We start from the raw sequence: 21,164 nt of genomic DNA on the forward strand, positions 1-21,164 counted from the left end.
TGATGATGATGATAATGATGATGATGCTACTACTGCTGCTGCTGCTGCTGCTGACGATGATGATAATGATGATGATGCTACTACTGCTGCTGCTGCTGCTGCTGCTGATGATGATAATGATGATGATGATGCTACTACTGCTGCTGCTGCTGCTGATGATGATGATGCTACTACTGCTGTTGCTGCTGCTGCTGATGATGATGATGATGCTACTACTGCTGTTGCTGCTGCTGCTGATGATGATGATGATGCTACTACTGCTGCTGCTGCTGCTGATGATGATGATGCTACTACTGCTGTTGCTGCTGCTGCTGATGATGATGATGCTACTACTGCTGTTGCTGCTGCTGCTGATGATGATGATGATGCTACTACTGCTGCTGCTGCTGCTGATGATGATGATGCTACTACTGCTGTTGCTGCTGCTGCTGATGATGATGATGCTACTACTGCTGTTGCTTGCTGCTGTGGTTGTTGCTGTGGTTGTTGTGGTTGTTATTATGGTGGTTGTTGTGGTTGTTGATGTGGTCGTTGTTGTTGTGGTTGTTGCTGTAGTTGTTGTGGTTGTTGCTGTGGTTGTTGTGGTTGTTATTATGGTGGTTGTTGTGGTTGTTATTATGGTGGTTGTTGTGGTTGTTGCTGTAGTTGTTGTGGTTGTTGCTGTAGTTGTTGTGGTTGTTGCTGTGGTTGTTGTGGTTGTTATTATGGTGGTTGTTGTGGTTATTATGGTGGTTGTTGTGGTTGTTGCTGTAGTTGTTGTGGTTGTTGCTGTAGTTGTTGTGGTTGTTGCTGTGGTCGTTGTTGTTGTTGTGGTTGTTGCTGTAGTTGTTGTTGTGGTTGTTGTTGTAGTTGTTGTGGTTGTTGTGGTTGTTGTTGTGGTTGTTGTGGATGCTGTTGTGGCTGTTGCTGTGGTTGTTGTGGTTGTTGTTGTGGTTGTTGTGGTTGTTGCTGTGGTTGTTGTTGTAGTTTTTGTGGTTGTGGTTGTTGCTGTGGGTGTTGTTGTGGTTGTTGATGTTGCTGTTGTGGTTGTTGTTGTTGTGGTTGTTGTGGTTGTTGTTGTTGTTGTGGTTGTTGTGGTTGTTGTTGTGGTTGCAGTGGTTGTTGTTGTGGTTGTTGTTGTGGTTGTTGTTGTGGTTGTTGTTGCAGTGGTTGTTGTTGTGGTTGTGGTTGCTGTGGTTATTGTTGTGGTTGCTGTTGTTGTTGTGGTTGTTGTTGCAGTGGTTGTTGTTGTGGTTGTTGTTGCAGTGGTTGTTGTTGTGGTTGTTGTTGTGGTTGTTGCAGTGGTTGTTGTGGTTGTGGTTGCTGTGGTTATTGTTGTGGTTGCTGTTGTTGTGGTTGTTGTTGCGGTTGTTGTTGAAGTGGTTGTTGTTGTGGCAGTGGTTGTTGTTGTGGTTGTTGTTGTGGTTTTTGTTGTGGTTGTTGCTGTTGCTGTGGTTGTTGTTGTGGTTGTTGTTGCAGTGGTTGTTGTTGTGGTTGTTGCAGTGGTTGTTGTTGTGGTGGTTGTGGTTGTTGTTGCAGTGGTTGTGGTTGTTGTGGTTGTTGCTGTGGTTGTTGTTGTTGTTGCTGTGGCTGTTGTGGTGGTAGTTGTGGTTGTTGTTGTGGTTGTTGTTGTGGATGTTGTTGTTGCAGTGGTTGTTGTTGTTGTGGTTGTTGCTGTGGTTGTTGTGGATGTTGTTGCAGTGGTTGTGGTGGTTGTGGTTGTTGTGGTTATTGTGATTGTTGTTGTGGTTATTGTTGTGGTTGTTGCTGTGGTTGTTGCTGTGTTTGTTGTGGTTGTTGCTGTGGTTGTGGTTGTTGTTGTGGTTGTTATTGTGGTTGTTGTTGTGGTTGTTGCTGTGGTTGTTGTTGTGGTTGTTGCTGTGGTTGTTGTTGTGGTTGTTGCTGTGGTTGTTTTTGTTGCTGTGGTTGTGGTTGTTGTGGTTGTTGCTGTGGTTGTCGTTGTTGTTGTGGTTGTTGCTATGGTTGTTGCTGTGGTTGTTGTTGTGGTTGTTGCTGTGGTTGTTGTGGTTGTTGCTCTGGTTGTTGTTGTGGTTGTTGTTGTTGTGGTTGTTGTGGTTGTTGCTGTGGTTGTTGTTGTTGTGGTTTTTACTGTGGTTGTTGTGGTTGTTGCTCTGGTTGTTGTTGTGGTTGTTGTTGTTGTGGTTGTTGTTGTTGTGGTTGTTGTTGTGGTTGTTGCTGTGGTTGTTGTTGTTGTGGTTGTTGTTGTTGTTGTGGTTGTTGCTGTGGTTGTTGTTGTTGTGGTTGTTGCTGTGGTTGTTGTTGTTGTGGTTGTTGCTGTGGTTGTTGTTGTTGTTGCTGTGGCTGTTGTTGTTGTTGTTGTGGTTGTTGCTGTGGTTGTTGTTGTTGTTGTGGTTGTTGCTGTGGTTGTTGTTGTTGTGGTTGTTGCTGTGGTTGTTGCTGTGGTTGTTTGTTGTGGTTGTTGCTGTGGTTGTTGTTCTTGTTGTTGTGGTTGTTGCTGTGGTTGTTGCTGTGTTTGTTGTTGTGGTTGTTGTTGTGGTTGTTGTTGTTGTTGTTATTGTGGTTGTTGCTGTGGTTGTTGCTGTGGTTGTTGCTGTGGTTGTTGCTGTGGTTGTTGTTGTGGTTGTTGCTATGGTTGTTGCTGTGGTTGTTGCTGTGGTTGTTGCTGTGGTTGTTGCTGTGGTTGTTGTTGTGGTTGTTGCTATGGTTGTTGCTGTGGTTGTTGCTGTGGTTGTTGCTGTGGTTGTTGCTGTGGTTGTTGCTGTGGTTGTTGCTATGGTTGTTGCTGTGGTTGTTGCTGTGGTTGTTGCTGTGGTTGTTGCTGTGGTTGTCGTTGTTGTTGTTGTGGTTGTTGCTATGGTTGTTGCTGTGGTTGTTGCTGTGGTTGTTGCTGTGGTTGTTGTTGTGGTTGTTGTTGTGGTTGTCGTTGTTGTTGTTGTGGTTGTTGCTATGGTTGTTGCTGTGGTTGTTGTTGTGGTTGTTGCTGTGGTTATTGTTGTGGTTTTTACTGTGGTTGTTGTGGTTGTTGCTGTGGTTGTTGCTGTGGTTGTTGTTGTGGTTGTTGTTGTGGTTGTTGTTGTGGTTGTTGTGGTTGTTGCTGTGGTTGTTGCTGTGGTTGTTGCTGTGGTTGTTGTTGTGGTTGGTGCTGTGGTTGTTGCTGTGGTTGTTGCTGTGGTTGTTGTTGTGGTTGTTGTTGTGGTTGTTGTGGTTGTTGCTGTGGTTGTTGTTGTTGTGGTTGTTGCTGTGGTTGTTGTTGTGGTTGTTGCTGTGGTTGTTGTTGTGGTTGTTGCTGTGGTTGTTGTTGTTGTTGTGGTTGTTGCTGTGGTTGTTGCTGTGGTTGTTGCTGTGGTTGTTGTTGTGGTTGTTGTTGTTGCTGCTGCTTCGGCGAAACAGGCCAAGTGTGCCTTTGACAAGTAGTAACTACTACCACTACACACACACAGCTAAGACTCGGGGCCAGGAACTATGACTCTCGACCCCTGCAACCATAAACAGGTGAGTACACACACAAACACACATGACGAAGCACAATCATTAACCTCGAGTATAATAAACACGAATTTTTATATTAAATTGTACCACCGAACACCATGTGTACGACCCCCCGTACTACTATATTGTTTACCCTGGCTGTGTACGAGGCGTGTACGACTCCCCGTACTACTATATTGTTTACCCTGGCTGTGTACGAGGCGTGTACGACCCCCCGTACTACTATATTGTTTACCCTGGCTGTGTACGAGGCGTGTACGACTCCCCGTACTACTATATTGTTTACCCTGGCTGTGTACGAGGCGTGTGCGACTCCGCGTACCACTATATTGTTTACCCTGGCTGTGTACGAGGCGTGTGCGACTCCGCGTACCACTATATTGTTTACCCTGGCTGTGTACGAGGCGTGTGCGACTCCCCGTACCACTATATTGTTTACCCTGGCTGTGTACGAGGCGTGTGCGACTCCGCGTACCACTATATTGTTTACCCTGGCTGTGTACGAGGCGTGTGCGACTCCCCGTACCACTATATTGTTTACCCTGGCTGTGTACGAGGCGTGTGCGACTCCGCGTACCACTATATTGTTTAACCTGGCTGTGTACGAGGCGCGTGCGACTCCCCGTACCACTATATTGTTTACCCTGGCTGTGTACGAGGCGTGTGCGACTCCGCGTACCACTATATTGTTTAACCTGGCTGTGTACGAGGCGTGTGCGACTCCCCGTACCACTATATTGTTTACCCTGGCTGTGTACGAGGCGTGTGCGACTCCGCGTACCACTATATTGTTTAACCTGGCTGTGTACGAGGCGTGTGCGACTCCCCGTACCACTATATTGTTTACCCTGGCTGTGTACGAGGCGTGTGCGACCCCCCGTACCACTATATTGTTTAACCTGGCTGTGTACGAGGCGTGTGCGACTCCCCGTACCACTATATTGTTTAACCTGGCTGTGTACGAGGCGTGTGCGACTCCCCGTACCACTACAATGTTTACCCTGGCTGTGTACGAGGCGTGTGCGACCCCCCGTACCACTATATTGTTTAACCTGGCTGTGTACGAGGCGTGTGCGACTCCCCGTACCACTATATTGTTTAACCTGGCTGTGTACGAGGCGTGTGCGATTCCCCGTACCACTATATTGTTTAACCTGGCTGTGTACGAGGCGTGTGCGACTCCGCGTACCACTATATTGTTTAACCTGGCTGTGTACGAGGCGTGTGCGACTCCCCGTACCACTATATTGTTTACCCTGGCTGTGTACGAGGCGTGTGCGACTCCCCGTACTACTATATTGTTTACCCTGGCTGTGTACGAGGCGTGTGCGACTCCCCGTACCACTATATTGTTTACCCTGGCTGTGTACGAGGCGTGTGCGATTCCCTGTACTACTATATTGTTTACCCTGGCTGTGTACGAGGCGTGTGCGACCCCCCGTACCACTATATTGTTTAACCTGGCTGTGTACGAGGCGTGTGCGACTCCCCGTACCACTATATTGTTTAACCTGGCTGTGTACGAGGCGTGTGCGACTCCCCGTACCACTACAATGTTTACCCTGGCTGTGTACGAGGCGTGTGCGACCCCCCGTACCACTATATTGTTTAACCTGGCTGTGTACGAGGCGTGTGCGACTCCCCGTACCACTATATTGTTTAACCTGGCTGTGTACGAGGCGTGTGCGACTCCCCGTACCACTATATTGTTTACCCTGGCTGTGTACGAGGCGTGTGCGACTCCCCGTACCACTATATTGTTTACCCTGGCTGTGTACGAGGCGTGTGCGGTTCCCCGTACTACTATATTGTTTACCCTGGCTGTGTACGAGGCGTGTACGACTCCCCGTACTACTATATTGTTTACCCTGGCTGTGTACGAGGCGTGTGCGACCCCCCGTACCACTATATTGTTTAACCTGGCTGTGTACGAGGCGTGTACGACTCCCCGTACTACTATATTGTTTACCCTGGCTGTGTACGAGGCGTGTGCGACTCCCCGTACCACTATATTGTTTACCCTGGCTGTGTACGAGGCGTGTGCGACTCCCCGTACCACTATATTGTTTACCCTGGCTGTGTACGAGGCGTGTGCGACTCCCCGTACCACTATATTGTTTACCCTGGCTGTGTACGAGGCGCGTGCGACTCCCCGTACCACTATATTGTTTACCCTGGCTGTGTACGAGGCGTGTGCGACTCCCCGTACCACTATATTGTTTACCCTGGCTGTGTACGAGGCGTGTGCGACTCCCCGTACCACTATATTGTTTACCCTGGCTGTGTACGAGGCGTGTGCGACTCCCCGTACCACTATATTGTTTACCCTGGCTGTGTACGAGGCGTGTGCGACTCCCCGTACCACTATATTGTTTACCCTGGCTGTGTACGAGGCGTGTGCGACTCCCCGTACCACTATATTGTTTACCCTGGCTGTGTACGAGGCGCGTGCGACTCCCCGTACCACTATATTGTTTACCCTGGCTGTGTACGAGGCGTGTGCGACTCCCCGTACCACTATATTGTTTACCCTGGCTGTGTACGAGGCGTGTGCGACTCCCCGTACCACTATATTGTTTACCCTGGCTGTGTACGAGGCGTGTGCGACTCCCCGTACCACTATATTGTTTACCCTGGCTGTGTACGAGGCGCGTGCGACTCCCCGTACCACTATATTGTTTACCCTGGCTGTGTACGAGGCGTGTGCGACTCCCCGTACCACTATATTGTTTACCCTGGGTGTGTACGAGGCGTGTGTGACCCCCCGTACCACTATATTGTTTACCCTGGCTGTGTACGAGGCGTGTGTGACCCCCCGTACTACTATATTGTTTAACCTGGCTGTGTACGAGGCGTGTGTGACCCCCCGTACCACTATATTCTTTAACCTGGCTGTGTACGAGGCGTGTGTGACCCCCCGTACCACTATATTGTTTACCCTGGCTGTGTACGAGGCGTGTGTGACCCCCCGTACCACTATATTGTTTACCCTGGCTGTGTACGAGGCGTGTGTGACCCCCCGTACCACTATATTGTTTACCCTGGCTGTGTACGAGGCGTGTGTGACCCCCCGTACCACTATATTGTTTACCCTGGCTGTGTACGAGGCGTGTGTGGGTTACAATCCTTCCACTTCCCAAGAATTATTAAGGAAAAACTAAAATAAATCCTCGAAATATGCAAATACTCTTTTAACACATTTTACTATATTTTTTTATGTTTTATTACACATTTAAAAAAATCATATAAAAAGTAAAAATCTATTTAGAGCATATTTCAACGTTTCAGAGCATAATTCAACGTTTTACAGGACGTTACAGAGCATATCTCGAGGTTTCAGAACACATTTCGAGGTTTCAGAGCATATCTCGAGGTTTCAGAACACATTTCGAGGTTTCAGAGCATATTTTGTCGTTTCAGAGCATATTTCAATGTTTCAGAGAATATTTCGCAGTTTCAGAGCATATTTCAATGTTTCAGAGAATATTTCGCAGTTTCAGAGCATATTTCAATGTTTCAGAGAATATTTCGCACTTTCAGAGCATATTTCAACGTTTCAGAGAATATTTCGCAGTTTCAGAGCATATTTCAATGTTTCAGAGCATATTTCAATGTTTCAGAGAATATTTCGCAGTTTCAGAGCATATTTCAATGTTTCAGAGAATATTTCGCACTTTCAGAGCATATTTCAACGTTTCAGAGAATATTTCGCAGTTTCAGAGCATATTTCAATGTTTCAGAGCATATTTCAATGTTTCAGAGAATATTTCGCAGTTTCAGAGCATATTTCAATGTTTCAGAGAATATTTCGCAGTTTCAGAGCATATTTCAATGTTTCAGAGAATATTTCGCACTTTCAGAGCATATTTCAACGTTTCAGAGAATATTTCGCAGTTTCAGAGCATATTTCAATGTTTCAGAGCATATTTCAATGTTTCAGAGAATATTTCGCAGTTTCAGAGCATATTTCAACGTTTCAGAGAATATTTCGCAGTTTCAGAGCATATTTCAATGTTTCAGAGAATATTTCGCAGTTTCAGATCATATTTCAACGTTTCAGAGAATATTTCGCAGTTTCAGAGCATATTTCAATGTTTCAGAGAATATTTCGCAGTTTCAGATCATATTTCAACGTTTCAGAGAATATTTCGCACTTTCAGAGCATATTTCAACGTTTCAGAGAATATTTCGCAGTTTCAGAGCATATTTCAATGTTTCAGAGCATATTTCAATGTTTCAGAGAATATTTCGCAGTTTCAGAGCATATTTCAACGTTTCAGAGAATATTTCGCAGTTTCAGAGCATATTTCAATGTTTCAGAGAATATTTCGCAGTTTTAGAGCATATTTCAATGTTTCAGAGAATATTTCAATCCAGTCTGTCTCAGATTCTGAGAGATACTGCGGCAGGTGACACACCCGCACTGCACTTCTCTGAGAAAACTTCCCCTCACCCCTTCAGTTGCTGCCTTACAACACTGCATAGCATGTGCAACAGTACACAATCTAAAATTGGGCTCTTACATGAATGTATTAGACTGCCTTAAATGTAGTGCCACACACAGGAATTAGGACCTGACTCACGAAATCGTAATGACACGATTGCAAACAAACCATACCACGGGTGGGGTTTGATCCCGCGGTCAGAGAGTCTCAAAACTCCAGACCGTCGCGTTAGCCACTGGACCAGCTAGCCACAATATACCTAGTTGGACGAATCTTATTGTGGCTAGCTGGTCCAGTGGCTAACGCGACGGTCTGGAGTTTTGAGACTCTCTGACCGCGGGATCAAACCCCACCCGTGGTATAGTTTGAATTAGGGCCCATTTTTGCTAGTTTCTGAAGGTTGAACCAGACTTCGTCTCAGAATTATGTGGGTTAAATATATGTCGTGCCGAATAGGTTAAACTTGCAATTTTGGCTTAAATAGCACCGCTCTTCTTGCCGAATAAAAAATGCGAACATTTGTGTATGTAATAATTTCGCAAAAATAATTCTGAACCTAACGGAAAAAAATATATTTTATTGTGTTTATCAAATTATTGTAAAGTTATCTAAAATATATTTAGCTGGATTAGGCTAAATTAAATTGCGTTTGTTATAATAAGGTCAGGTAAGTTTTCTAAGGTTCTTTTGGTATAAAATTATTAATTTCAGTTTTTATCTTAATCGACAAAAAAAATATTAACCTCTTACAACTTATATTTCTTAATATTATAATTTTCGTATAGCGTTCCTAGGTCACACACTGAGGGACCGGGGACAGATCCCGGCACGTGTGACTAGTTAATAGTCCAAGTCGGACCGAAACGTCGTCGCAATCTTCTCCTGTCTGCGGGTTATTTGTGATTTGTTCGAGTCACGGTGTTATTCATTATGAGTGGAAACATCGGGCATGTTTCCCTACACCTACTGTCACTGTTCACCTAGCAGCAAGTAGGTACCTGGGTGTTAGTCACCTTACACCTGGTGTCCCTGTTCACCTAGCAGCAAGTAGGTACCTGGGTGATAGTCACCTTACACCTGCTGTCCCTGTTCACCTAGCAGCAAGTAGGTACCTGGGTGATAGTCACCTTACACCTGCTGTCCCTGTTCACCTAGCAGCAAGTAGGTACCTGGGTGTTAGTCACCTTACACCTGCTATCCTTGTTCACCTAGCAGTAAGTAGGTACCTATGTGCTAGCCGACTGGTGTGGGTGGCATCCTGGGGGGACAAGATTTAAGGACCACAATGGAAATAAGACAGAGACTCCTCCATGACGCACCGTCTTGGGTTATCCTGGGTGGCTAACTCTCCCTACCCAGGGTTATCCTGGGTGGCTAACCCTCCCTACTCAGTGTTATCCTGGGTGGCTAACCCTCCCTACCCAGGGTTATCCTGGGTGGCTAACCCTCCCTACCCAGAGTTATCCTGGGTGGCTAACCCTCCCTACCCAGAGTTATCCTGGGTGGCTAACCCTCCCTACCCAGGGTTACAAAAATCCCAACAAGGTTATCTTGATAATCTGGAATCAAAATCTGAAGCAGGGAATTACCAATGTCCCCCTGTAATTCACGTTAAAAGGCAGGGAATTACCAAAGTCTCCCCTGTAAGTTACGTTAAAAGGCATGGAATTACTAAAGTCTCCCCCTGTAAGTTATATTAAAAGGCAGAGAATTACTAAAGTCTTCCCTGTAAGTCATCTTAAAAACACGTTTTCTTTAGAAGTTTATTGCTATGACTACCTTGGTTGTGCGTTTTCCTTTCAATGTGGGGATTACTGCTGCTTTATGGGCGAAACTTGTAAGTAAGTAAGTTTATTCAGGTATACACAAATACAGTTACATAGAATTATCATACATAGCAGCATATGTGTAGAGAACCTAGGATAACCCAAAAAAGTCAGACAGAGTGACTTATTTCCATTGGGGTCCTTTTACCTTATTATTATAATATAAAGGTTATAATATTTTCTTATTATTCTACAATGAAGATAACATCTTATTATCATACTAAAAGACTATCTACTACACGAGGGTCATTAAGACTATCTACAATACGAGGGTCATTACTAGGAATACGGTAAAATTTACACGTATGTTAGCTAAAAAATAGAAAATCATTCCCCTCCCTTTCTGTAGCTACATTCATCAGACACTTTTTGGCACTCTTCTTAAACTGGTTCATGCTATGACTGGCTTTGACATGTGCAGGCAGTCTGTTCCATTCCTTTATTGCTGTACAATAAAAGGTGTTTGAAGCCTGGCCACTGACTGTGGGTACTACAAAGTTGTGCTCTCTCCCCCTAGTACTATGATTGCTGCGGTTCCCAACCTTGACAAAATTGACAGCAAGATATTCTGGACACTGTTCGTGAGCAATTTTATAAACATGATTTAGCTTCAGTTGTTTTACTCTGTCTTCAACATTCAGCATATCCAACTGCTGTAATTCATCCTGGCCTACATGTTCTCTTGGTCCCAGCCCCAGGATGAATCTTACGATTTTGTTCTGGGTGATTTGCAGTCTATCTTTCAGTTTTTTGTCAAGGCAGAGTACCAAGAAGAGCAAGCGTAATCCATATGGCATTGTATAAGGGCTAGACATAGGGTCCTGCGGGCCTCAGTAGGTAGACACTGTGCTTGTCTATACAGGAACTTCAGTCTGGCATTCGCTTTCTTTACTACACTGTTCCCTATCAATTCTCCTGACATGCATGGGTCAAAGGGGATTCCCAAATATTTTACTGATGAAACCAAAGTGATGGGCTCCCCATTACATTGAACATTAAAATTATTTACCCTTCTCAGTTTATGTTTCGTGCCAAAGAGAATGGCTTCAGTTTTCCCTAGGTGTAATGATAGTTTGTTGTCTACTAACCATTTGCTGCAGGACTCCAGTTCCAGTGTTAAAACATTAGCAATATCTTGTGGGTCTTTACCTGACACTAACAGAGCACTGTCATCTGCATACAGTAGGAGTTTGCACTTGACACTGATAGGCATATCATTGACATAACATAAGAATAATAAGGGACCCAGAATACTACCTTGGGGAACTCCACATGTTATCGGCAGGGGTTCTGATTCTGTTTTGTTGATTTTGACTATTTGTCTCCTGTTGCTAAGGTAGGACTTAAACCAGTCTACAGAACCTATACCGATAGCTTGAAGTTTATTACATAATATATTGTGGTTGACAGTATCGAAGGCCTTTTGCAGGTCTAAGGTTACCATACCTATGAGGTTCCCCTTTGACATTTCAGTTCTCAGGTAATCCATCAGATTAATAAGGGAGGTGTCGGTTGAGTAGGATCTTCTAAAGCCCGATTGATAGCTATAGAGAATGTTGTCATTAAGGTACTTAACTACTTGAGAATACACCGCCCTCTCTAGAATTTTAGATATTATACTGAGTATACTAACAGGCCTATAGTTGCTTACATCAGACCTACTATTTTTCTTGAAGATAGGAGTAACTCTGGCCTCCTTGAACCCCTCCGGTACGGTATTAGTGGTGATTGATAGATTTATTATGTGAGCAATAGGGATTGACAGTTCAGAAGCACCATCTTTTAGGAACTTAGACGGGATGTTATCAGGGCCTGTGCTCTTAGTTGGGTTTAACCTGCTTAGTTCTTTTTGAATAAAGTCATGAGATACACTTACTAGTTGACAACTGTTTGGGGTTACCCCTTTATTGGTATAGTATGTTTGAAACTTATCAGAGTCTGTGTTAAAGGTATTTGATGCAGCTGGTAGTTTACTTACTAGTGTTGATGCAACAGATGTGTAGTAGGAATTAAAGCAATTTGCCACCTTAGATGTTTCGTGGCATACCTCATTATCGATAGTGAGTACTATGTTAGACCTATCTACTGGCTTATGGCTATACCCCAACTGTTTTAGTTGTTGCCAGAGCTTTCTGGGGTTATGCTTATACTCTTCAATTTTTGAGCAGTAGTGCTTTGCCTTTGCTCCTTTTATAAGTCTCTGTACTCTGTTCCTCACCCTTTGGAATACATTTAGTGCTGCAATATCCTGTCTGTTTGCTTTAAATCTTTTTAGCAGCTGGTCTCTGAATTTCATATTATCTAATATCTCAGTATTCATCCAGGGTTCAGTTCTTCGTTTAATCCTAACCTCTTTAACTGGTGCAATATTATCAAGGATGGTAGTGAACATTTTGAATTTTTCCCAGGCATCGTTTACGTCCGTGCAACTTGTTATCTCTGTCCAGTCACAATTGTGTAGCCTATTTACCAGTGTTTCTTTACTGTAGTTTCTAGTTGACCTCATTTTTATTGTCCTGTGTAGGCCTATCCTATCCCTAGTGATTTTCCTGGTGCAGTAAATGATGAAATGATCACTAAGACCTGTGGTAATGACGCCTGACTGACTAATGTTCTCAGAGCGGTTACAAAGTATGTGGTCAATTAGGGTGGCTGAGAACTGTGTGATCCGGGTTGGTGTATTAATTAGTTGAGTGTAACTATTTAATCCTAGAATTTGCTTATACCTTTTGCATAGCCCGTTATTTTGCTGCTGAAAACAGATATTGAGTCGCTCAGTATTATTGTCTCGCAATTGTTTTCAACTCCGGACAAGACTCTGGAAAAGTCTTCTAAGAACTGGTCCTGGGTAGGAGGGCGGTAACTAGTTCCTACTAAGATGGGTTTGGTCTTAGGAAGCAGCACTTCAAACCATAGAATCTCCAGTTTATTGTTATTTAAATCAGGCCTTGGGTTGTAAGCTAAGTCATTTCTAATGTAGGCACATACTCCACCACCCTTTCTGTTCCTATCTAAGCGTTTTATATTGTAACCATCTATTTTGACCTCGTCGTCAGTCACCGTATCATTCAACCAAGATTCAGAGATGGTGATAACTGCCGCCCTAATTTTGTTAGCTAGAATCCTAATCTCTGCCAATTTAGGAAGAAGTGATCTTGCATTGACATGAATAAAGTGAAGGCCTGTTTTCATAAAACAATCATAATCATCAATAAATGGCAATGGGTCATTTGTATTAAATTTAGGTAAATCAATGTCATCACTGCTAAAGGGTAACTGTGCCAAAGTGCATTTGTTACACACAAAATGAATTCTGGCACCGTTGTTATAATTGTACATACATCCATCATGCACCCACCCCTTACACATTTTACATAAGGTGCCTTTTCTGTTTTTCATACGTACTTTAGTACAGTGTATGCACCTGTTTGGTAGTGTTTGAGATAATAATGGCTGTATTGTCTCACATTGACCTATGTATGCATTACATGTGGAGTTAAGGTTATCATTCCTAGCTACTAGACCGTCTTGATGATTACTGGTGCTTTCTTTACGAAACTTGCTGATTACTGCTGCTTTATGGGCGAAACTTGCTGATTACTGCTGGTTATCATTCCTAGCTACTAGACCGTCTTGATGATTACTGGTGCTTTCTTTGCGAAACTTGCTGATTACTGCTGCTTTATGGGCGAAACTTGCTGATTACTAGTACTTTCTGGGCGAAACCTGATTAGTACAGTTTTAGGGACAAAAACTGCAGATTACTGCAGGTTTATGGGCGAAACCTGCTGATTACTGTTGCTTTCTGGGTGAAATTTGCTGATTACTGGTACTTTCTGCGCGAAACCTGCTGAACAATGTAGCTTTATGAGCGAAACTGCTGAACAATGCAACTTTCTGGGCGAAACCTGCCGATTAGTGCAGCTTTCTGGATGAAATCTGCTCATTAATGCAGCTTTCTGGGCGAAACTGTCTAATTAACATAGCTTTCCGGGCGAAACATGCTGATTAGTGAAGTTTTATGGGCGACACCTGCTCCTTACTTTCAGAAAGCCACGCAATGTGGCTTTCTAAGGGGATAAGCCACACTCTTGGACTTTACTGGGCAATCTGGGTTATATTTATATAACTGATCGTTATGTGCCCTCAAAATCACTGTAAAAAAAAAATGTGTGTGTTATGTGGTGTGTTCACTCCTGGGTACCTATTTATTACTAGGTGAACAGGGACAGCTGGTGTTCAAGATCTAGTTACCTATTTACTGCTAGGTGAACAGGGGCAGGACTGTTCACTCCTAGGTACATATTTACTGCTAGGTGAACAGGGGCAGGACTGTTCACTCCTAGGTACCTATTTACTGCTAGGTGAACAAGGGCAGTATTGTTCACTCCTGGGTATCTATTTTCTGCTAGCTGAACAGGGGCAGCTGGCGTTCAAGATCTAGGTACTAATTTACTGCTAGGTGAACAGGGGCAGCTGGTGTTCACTCCTGGGTACCTATTTACTGCTAGGTGAACAGGGACAGCTGGTGTTCAAGATCTAGTTACCTATTTACTGCTACGTGAACAGGGGCAGGACTGTTCACTCCTAGGTACCTATTTACTGCTAGGTGAACAAGGGCAGTATTGTTCACTCCTGGGTATCTATTTTCTGCTAGCTGAACAGGGGCAGCTGGCGTTCAAGATCTAGGTACTAATTTACTGCTAGGTGAACAGGGGCAGCTGGTGTTCACTCCTGGGTACCTATTTGCTGCTAGGTGAACAGGGACAGCTGGTGTTCAAGATAATAATAATCTTCATGTCTACAAGTACATGTAAGTACATGATACAACGTAAACACATCATAGCTGACATCAGTGACATACTGTATAGAAAGTCCCTTGTTATGCAGAGCATTTCGGGCAAATTATGTCAATTTTGTCCCCAGGATGCGACCCACACCAGTCGAAAAACACCCAGGTACCCATTTTACTGACAGGTAAACAGGGATAGCAAGTATCCTAAGGAAAAACGTCCTAATGTCTCCACCTGTACCGGGGATCGAACCCAGGACCTCAGTGTGTGAACTGAGTGCACTACATTGCATTCTGTTAACCTTATTGCGCACACATAGGCACTGTTGACTCGGCTTCAGATTTCAGATTTCTGATAAGAGTACAGGTGAACTAATGACCCTTTGATATACCTTTAATAAGTTCCACCAAATACAACTTCAACAACAAGAACATCAACTGGGCCAGGTGAACCATGTCTTAAATGAAACATGTTGGGAAGATATCTTAAATAACATGGATCCAAACCAATGCCTTGAAAGGATCAACTTTCAAAGCATATTCCCCAAAGAAAGAAGACGAGAAGAAGTAAACTGGAGAGAGAAAGACGCCTCCTCTACAGAAGACGACGAAGGATCACTGAGCTCCTCAAGAACGCTAGATTATCTTATACACGGAAGGAAGCGCTGACCAGGGAAGTGGAAAGTATAGAACTTAAGTTAAAGGATTCATACAGGATCCAGGAGAGACAAGATGAGCTAAAAGCAACTAGTGAAACTGAAAGAAACTCGAAATATTTCTTTTCATATACAAGAAACAAGGCAGATACTACATCTAATATTGGGCCCCTGCTCAGACAAGATGGGACCTACACAGATGACAAAAAAATAAGTGAGATACTGAAATACCAATACGACTCTGTGTTTTGCGAGCCACTAATCAGTCTAAAGATCGGCACTCCAAATGACTGTTTCATGAATGAGCCTCAAAACTCCATCAATGTATGCCAAATCTCTGACATTACCCTAACTCCAACAGACTTTGAGAGAGCCATTGACAATATACCCATGTACTCAGCCCCATGCCCAGACTCGTGAAACTTTGTGTTCATTAAGAACTGCAAGAAACCCCTTTTGCGTGCCCTAAGTATACTATGGAGGAGCTTAGACATGGGTGAAATTCCACAGTCACTAAAAACAACGGATATAGCCGCACTCCATAAAGGTGGCAGTAAAGCGTTAACTAAGAACTATAGACCAATGGCTCTAACGTCCCACATCATCAAAATCTTAAGTGTTCTAAGAAGCATGATTGCAAACCATCTGGATTCCCCAAAACTGCACAATCCAGGGCAACATGGGTTCAGAGCAGGTCGTTCCTGCCTCTCGCAACTATTGGATCACTATGATAGTCTTGGATACACTGGAAGAAAAACGGAATGCAGATGTAATATACACAGCCTTTGCAAAAACCTTAGACAAGTGCCATCATGGTACAACAGCGCACAAAATGCGTGCTAAAGGAATAACTGGCAAAGTGGGGAGATGGATCTTCAACTTTCTAACCAATCACACACAAAGAGTAGTGGTAAACAGTTATATCAGAAGCTGCCATGGTGAAAAGCTCTGTTCCACAAGGCACAGTACTCACCCCCATCCTGTTCCTCATCCTCATATCAGACATAGACAGAGATGTAATCCACAGCACCCTGGATGTGCATGAGACTGTCATCTATTGAGGACACAGTTAAACTCCATGAAAATATAAACCAAGTTTTCCAATGGGCAACAGAAAACAATATGATGTTCAATGGAGACAAATTCCAATTACTCCGTTATGGAAAACTGGAGGAGATAATAATTAGAACTGAGTATGAGGGACCTGGGAGTGGTAATGTGTGAGGATCTCACTTTCAAGCATCACAACAGTGCCACAATCACAACTGCGAAGAAAATGATAGGATGGATAATGAGAACGTTCAAAACAAGAGATTCCAAGCCAATGATGATCCTTTTCAAATCACTCGTTCTATCTAGGCTGGAATACTGCTGTACATTAACATATAAATTCCATCAAACACCTCAACTACTGGGAACGCTTGGAAGCACTTGACTTGTACTCTCTGGAACGCAGGCGAGAGAGATACATCATTATCTACACTTGGAAAACCCTTAAAGGAATGGTCCCGAATCTGAACACAGAAATCATTCCCTACAAAAGTAAAAGACTGGGCAGGTGGTGCAAAATACCTCAATGAAAAGTAGGGGCGCCATTGGTACACTTAGAGAAAATACAATAAGTGTCCGGGGCCCAAGATTGTTCAACAGCCTCCCACCATGCATAAGGGGGATTACCAATAGGCCCCTGACTGCCTTCAAGAGGGAGCTGGACAGATACTTAAGTCGGTGCCGGATCAGCCGGGGCTGTGGTTCGTACGTTGGACTACGTGCGGCCAGCAGTAGGAGCCTGATTGATCAGGCCCTAATCCACCGGGAGGCCTGGTCGTGGACCAGGCCGCGGGGGCGTTGATCTCCAGAATACCCTAGGTAGGTAGTTTTTCTATTCCCAGACCCCGGCCTTGGGCCAGGCTCGTCTGGTGAAATATATAGTTGACAAAAATATGTGCAACTCTGCTATTTTTATTACCCGAAACGTTTCGCCTGCACAATAGGCAAAACGTCGAATACAGAAGAAACCTGTACATGGATGACACGTTCCCGTAGCAAAGGTGAGAAAGTAAGCTTATCCGGGCATAGGTACACATAAGTCCATCAATCTATTCAAGATTGATGGACTGACCACATCGACTCAAGGTCGAGGGACTGATTACCTCATTCTCCTCCTGTTGCTTCAAGTTTCTCCTTTGTATGGACTGATGAAGCCACTGTGTGGCGAAACGTTTCCTTTTAATAAAGATACCCAAGAGTTCCACATGTATCTAATTTATCATAGCGAATATTACCAAGTGATGTACAAATCTCAGAAATAAACCTCAATGTCTGACCTTTTTTTGGGGAGATTATCCCAAAAACTAAGTAATTTGACCAAGGGGCACTTGTGCAACATATGGGCACCTTCATTCTCACAAAACGTTTCGCCAGAATGAAGATATACCCACATGTTGTACAAATGACCCACTTGTCAAATTACTGAGTCTTGGGACAAACCCAAAAAAATAAGGTCAGGCGAAGTGTCTTATTTCTAACTCTTACTCATGTCTTTTGTTTATTTATTTGTAGGTACAGCGTGGTATTGTTACAATGGTATCTTGGTACCATTGTTACAATGATTCCTTGATACTATTGTTACAATGATACAGTGATACCATTGTTACAATGATACCTTGGTACTATTGTTACAATACCTTGGTACTATTGTTACAATGATACCTTAGTACCACTGTTACACTGATACCTTAGTACCACTGTTACAATGATACCAAGGCATCAGTGTAACAATGATACCTTGGTACAGTAGATAGTTGTACATGTATGGTACACAACACGAACAAGATAAATATATAATTAGACACATGTGCAACATCTGGATATCTTTATTGTAGACGTTTCGCCATCCAGTGGCTTTATCAATACAGATTCAGGGACGTAATTCGAAGACAGAAGAACTACATACAAAAGACGGGGCAATCAGTCCCTCAGTGTTGGAGTTGGTGTCCTGGAGGTTACCTGGAGGTTATTCCGGGGATCAACGCCCCCGCGGCCCGGTCCGTGACCAGGCCTCCCGATGGATCAGGACCGTAGTCTTCAAGACTCTGAAGCGCAGGTATGAACCTTCACCAACTCCAAGACTGAGGGACTAATTACCTCGTCTTTCGTATATAGTTCTTCAGTCTTCCCATAATGTGCTAGAATTTGTACTGGTAAAGCCACTGGTTGGCGAAACGTCTACAATAAAGGTATATACAAAAAATGGTTATAACTATGACCATCATTTATAAAGGGGTGAACCGGTAAGCCAGCGGAAGGCCTCGGTCAGATGACCAAAAGCTCCAACGGCGGGTCTCTCAGTAGTAGTAACCAGTTACCAGTAACCAGTGTACCATTGACTCAACGACCAACCGTCTCTGCCTGAGTCACTGTCTATTCATATTGCGCTGACCTGGCATTATTCAAAGACCCTCTATGGGTACGTGGGCGGCCAGTCAGTTAGTTGACGAGAGTGAGCGAGGAGACAAGGTAACGGCTGTCAGGGCTCTCTCTACATATCTGTAATTATACGTAAGTGAGTATTTCTTACCTAATCCACGTGTCGAACTCCCACATGATAGGTCATCATCTAAGACCCGCGTCAGGAAACACCTGCCCTGTTTCCTGACAAACCTTACCTACCTACCTATCGACAATAAAGACACCCAGATGTTGAACATATGTCTAATTCTTTACAGTTGCTAGTTTTTCAACTCACCTGATATCCGTTGTACGTGGCCGTCTTCAGTGGTGAAGTTGACAGTAGTACCCGGGTTGATGTGAAGATGTACTACGTGCTGCCCTGCCTCTTCACCCACCCCCATCAACAAGCCTTCCTCCACCCCGCCCACCAGCCCACTGCTGCCCCCCACCTCCACTGTGACGGAGGACATGGCTTCCTCCAGAGTACTGTTGGAGGAGAAGAACTGCGTGGAGGTGTGTGGGCGGGGGGAGGCGCCCCTGGATCTCGAGGCGGGGGAGATGGTTTTAAAACGACCACCACGCCCACGGCCCATGGTCAGCGACGGCGCCCACGGTTCATCTCGTGGGGATTTGTGCCGCCCCCGTCCACTAGAGTAGCCGCCGTGGTATCCCCCTTGGTATCCCTGGTATGTGTCCTGGTAGCTGGACTTGTGACCGCCCTGGTAGCCACTGTAGTAACTACCGTCGCTCTGGTAGTGGTTCCTGGAGTTGGTGTGGTGATAGTGGTGACCGTTAGTATGGTGGGTAGGACCACCTGAACCGTTCTGGTGATGAGTGTAGAAGCCGTGCGAGGAGCCGGAGCCGTTCTGGTAGGTGTTGTGGTGGTGGTGGTAGTGGTGGTGATGGTGGGGGGAGTGCCGCCGGTGGCTGGGGTTGTGGGGGTGCCGCCCCCAGGGCTGGTAGCCGTGGGTGCGGTAGTAGGGGCGAGGGGAGTCATGAGCATAGGCCTCCCCTGTGGAATTGACGGAGGAGGCTGGTGACACCGGCCCGGAGGCTGAGAGCGAGGAGGCGGGGGACGGAGGCACACCCATGGGCGTGGATTGGCTGTGGTGGTGGGTGTCAGAGAGGGGCGTAGGGGTGAGGGTGACTGTGGGCGGTGGGGCAGGGGAAGGTTCCCCCCCCTCCCGCACCTTCACCATCACACTACACCCGTGCCTGTAAGGGAACACAAGACAAGATTAGTTTATAAACACTGTGGTTAAGCAAGATGTTCCAGACGTAACTCAAACAACGTCAAAATCAAGTCAAGACAAAAAAAAAAAAAAATTACACAACTGAGTTAACACACTCAATAACCTCGCAACATTATCACGTATGTTGACAATACCAAGTTGATGATGCAACACGTGTGCAATAGCTGGACCTACAGATGAGGCCTGGTTTTAGACCCAGCCGCGGGGGCGTTTACCCCCGAAACCCTGTCCATGTAAACTCTACAGAGGCAGCAGGTGTAGTAGTGAAATGAAGATATAATCAATCCATCATCAATCTGTTACTGCTGGCCGCACGCAGGTTCAACGTACATCCTCTCCCTCCCCAAGGATACCACCCACAGACGTGAACAGCATTTCATGAGGCGTTTCGCCCATCCTTAGTGACTTAATTACCTGGAGTTTACCTGGAGAGAGTTCCGGGGGTCAACGCCCCCGCGGCCCGGTCTGTGACCAGGCCTCCTTAGGTCAGTGTCCCAGGATGCGACCCACACCAGTCGACTAACACCCAGGTACCCATTTTACTGATGGGGAACATAGACAACAGGTGGAAAGAAACACGTCCAATGTTTCTACTCTGGCTGGGAATCGAACCCAGGCCCTCACCGTGTGAAGCGAGAGCGTTAACCACCAGGCCACTTGCAAACTATGTTGCAAATTTTAATGGCATTGTAGCACCTAATACTTGTAACTAAGTATCCACTTACCCCCAAGCCTGGGAATCGAACTCTGTAACTTACAATTGTAAGCTAATTACTTACAAGAAATTGAAAAATGAATATCTTATTAATAAACTAAAAAAAAATATGTTGATTACACAATGTAACACGAATTATTATTACTATTATTATTATTACATTCACGGGAAAGCGTTAACCCCGAAAGGGCCATACAGCACCTGGGGGATGGGAGGTAAACAGATTTGATCCAAGGGTAGGATAACTCTATATCTTTGGACCAAGAGCCCTTCACCAGCATCAAGGCACCTCTCTCTCTCTCTCTCTCTCTCTCTCTCTCTCTCTCTCTCTCTCTCTCTCTCTCTCTCTCTCTCTCTTGAAGGGATGTGTAATGATAAGTCTTGACGAACCACAGTGTTATCACTAGTGTTATTACCACACAGTGTTATTACCACACAGTGTTATTACTACACAGTGTTATTACTACACAGTGTTATTACTACACACACACAGTGTTATTACTACAGTGTTATTACTACACAGTGTTATTACTACAGTGTCATTACTACACACAGTGTTATTACTACACAGTGT

At 44.6% G+C, this 21,164-nt stretch overlaps 1 protein-coding gene across 3 annotated transcripts in view; it reads right to left on the reverse strand.

Moving 5' to 3' along the window:
- The window catches only part of LOC128697549 (fibronectin type-III domain-containing protein 3a), a 662,917-nt gene that overhangs the window by 577,500 nt on the left and 64,253 nt on the right, over nucleotides 1-21,164 (reverse strand). For all 3 annotated transcript variants that reach the window (XR_011393145.1, XM_070094072.1, XM_070094074.1), the window contains exon 2: nucleotides 18,918-19,837. Coding sequence is in view for 2 of the 3 variants with exons in the window: in XM_070094072.1 (XP_069950173.1) it covers nucleotides 18,918-19,821 (904 nt within the window). In the remaining variant the exon portion in view is untranslated. The remainder of the gene's footprint in view (nucleotides 1-18,917; nucleotides 19,838-21,164) is intronic.

This window comes from Cherax quadricarinatus, chromosome 44 (genome assembly GCF_038502225.1).
Source record: "Cherax quadricarinatus isolate ZL_2023a chromosome 44, ASM3850222v1, whole genome shotgun sequence".
Taxonomy (NCBI): Eukaryota; Metazoa; Arthropoda; class Malacostraca; order Decapoda; family Parastacidae; genus Cherax; species Cherax quadricarinatus.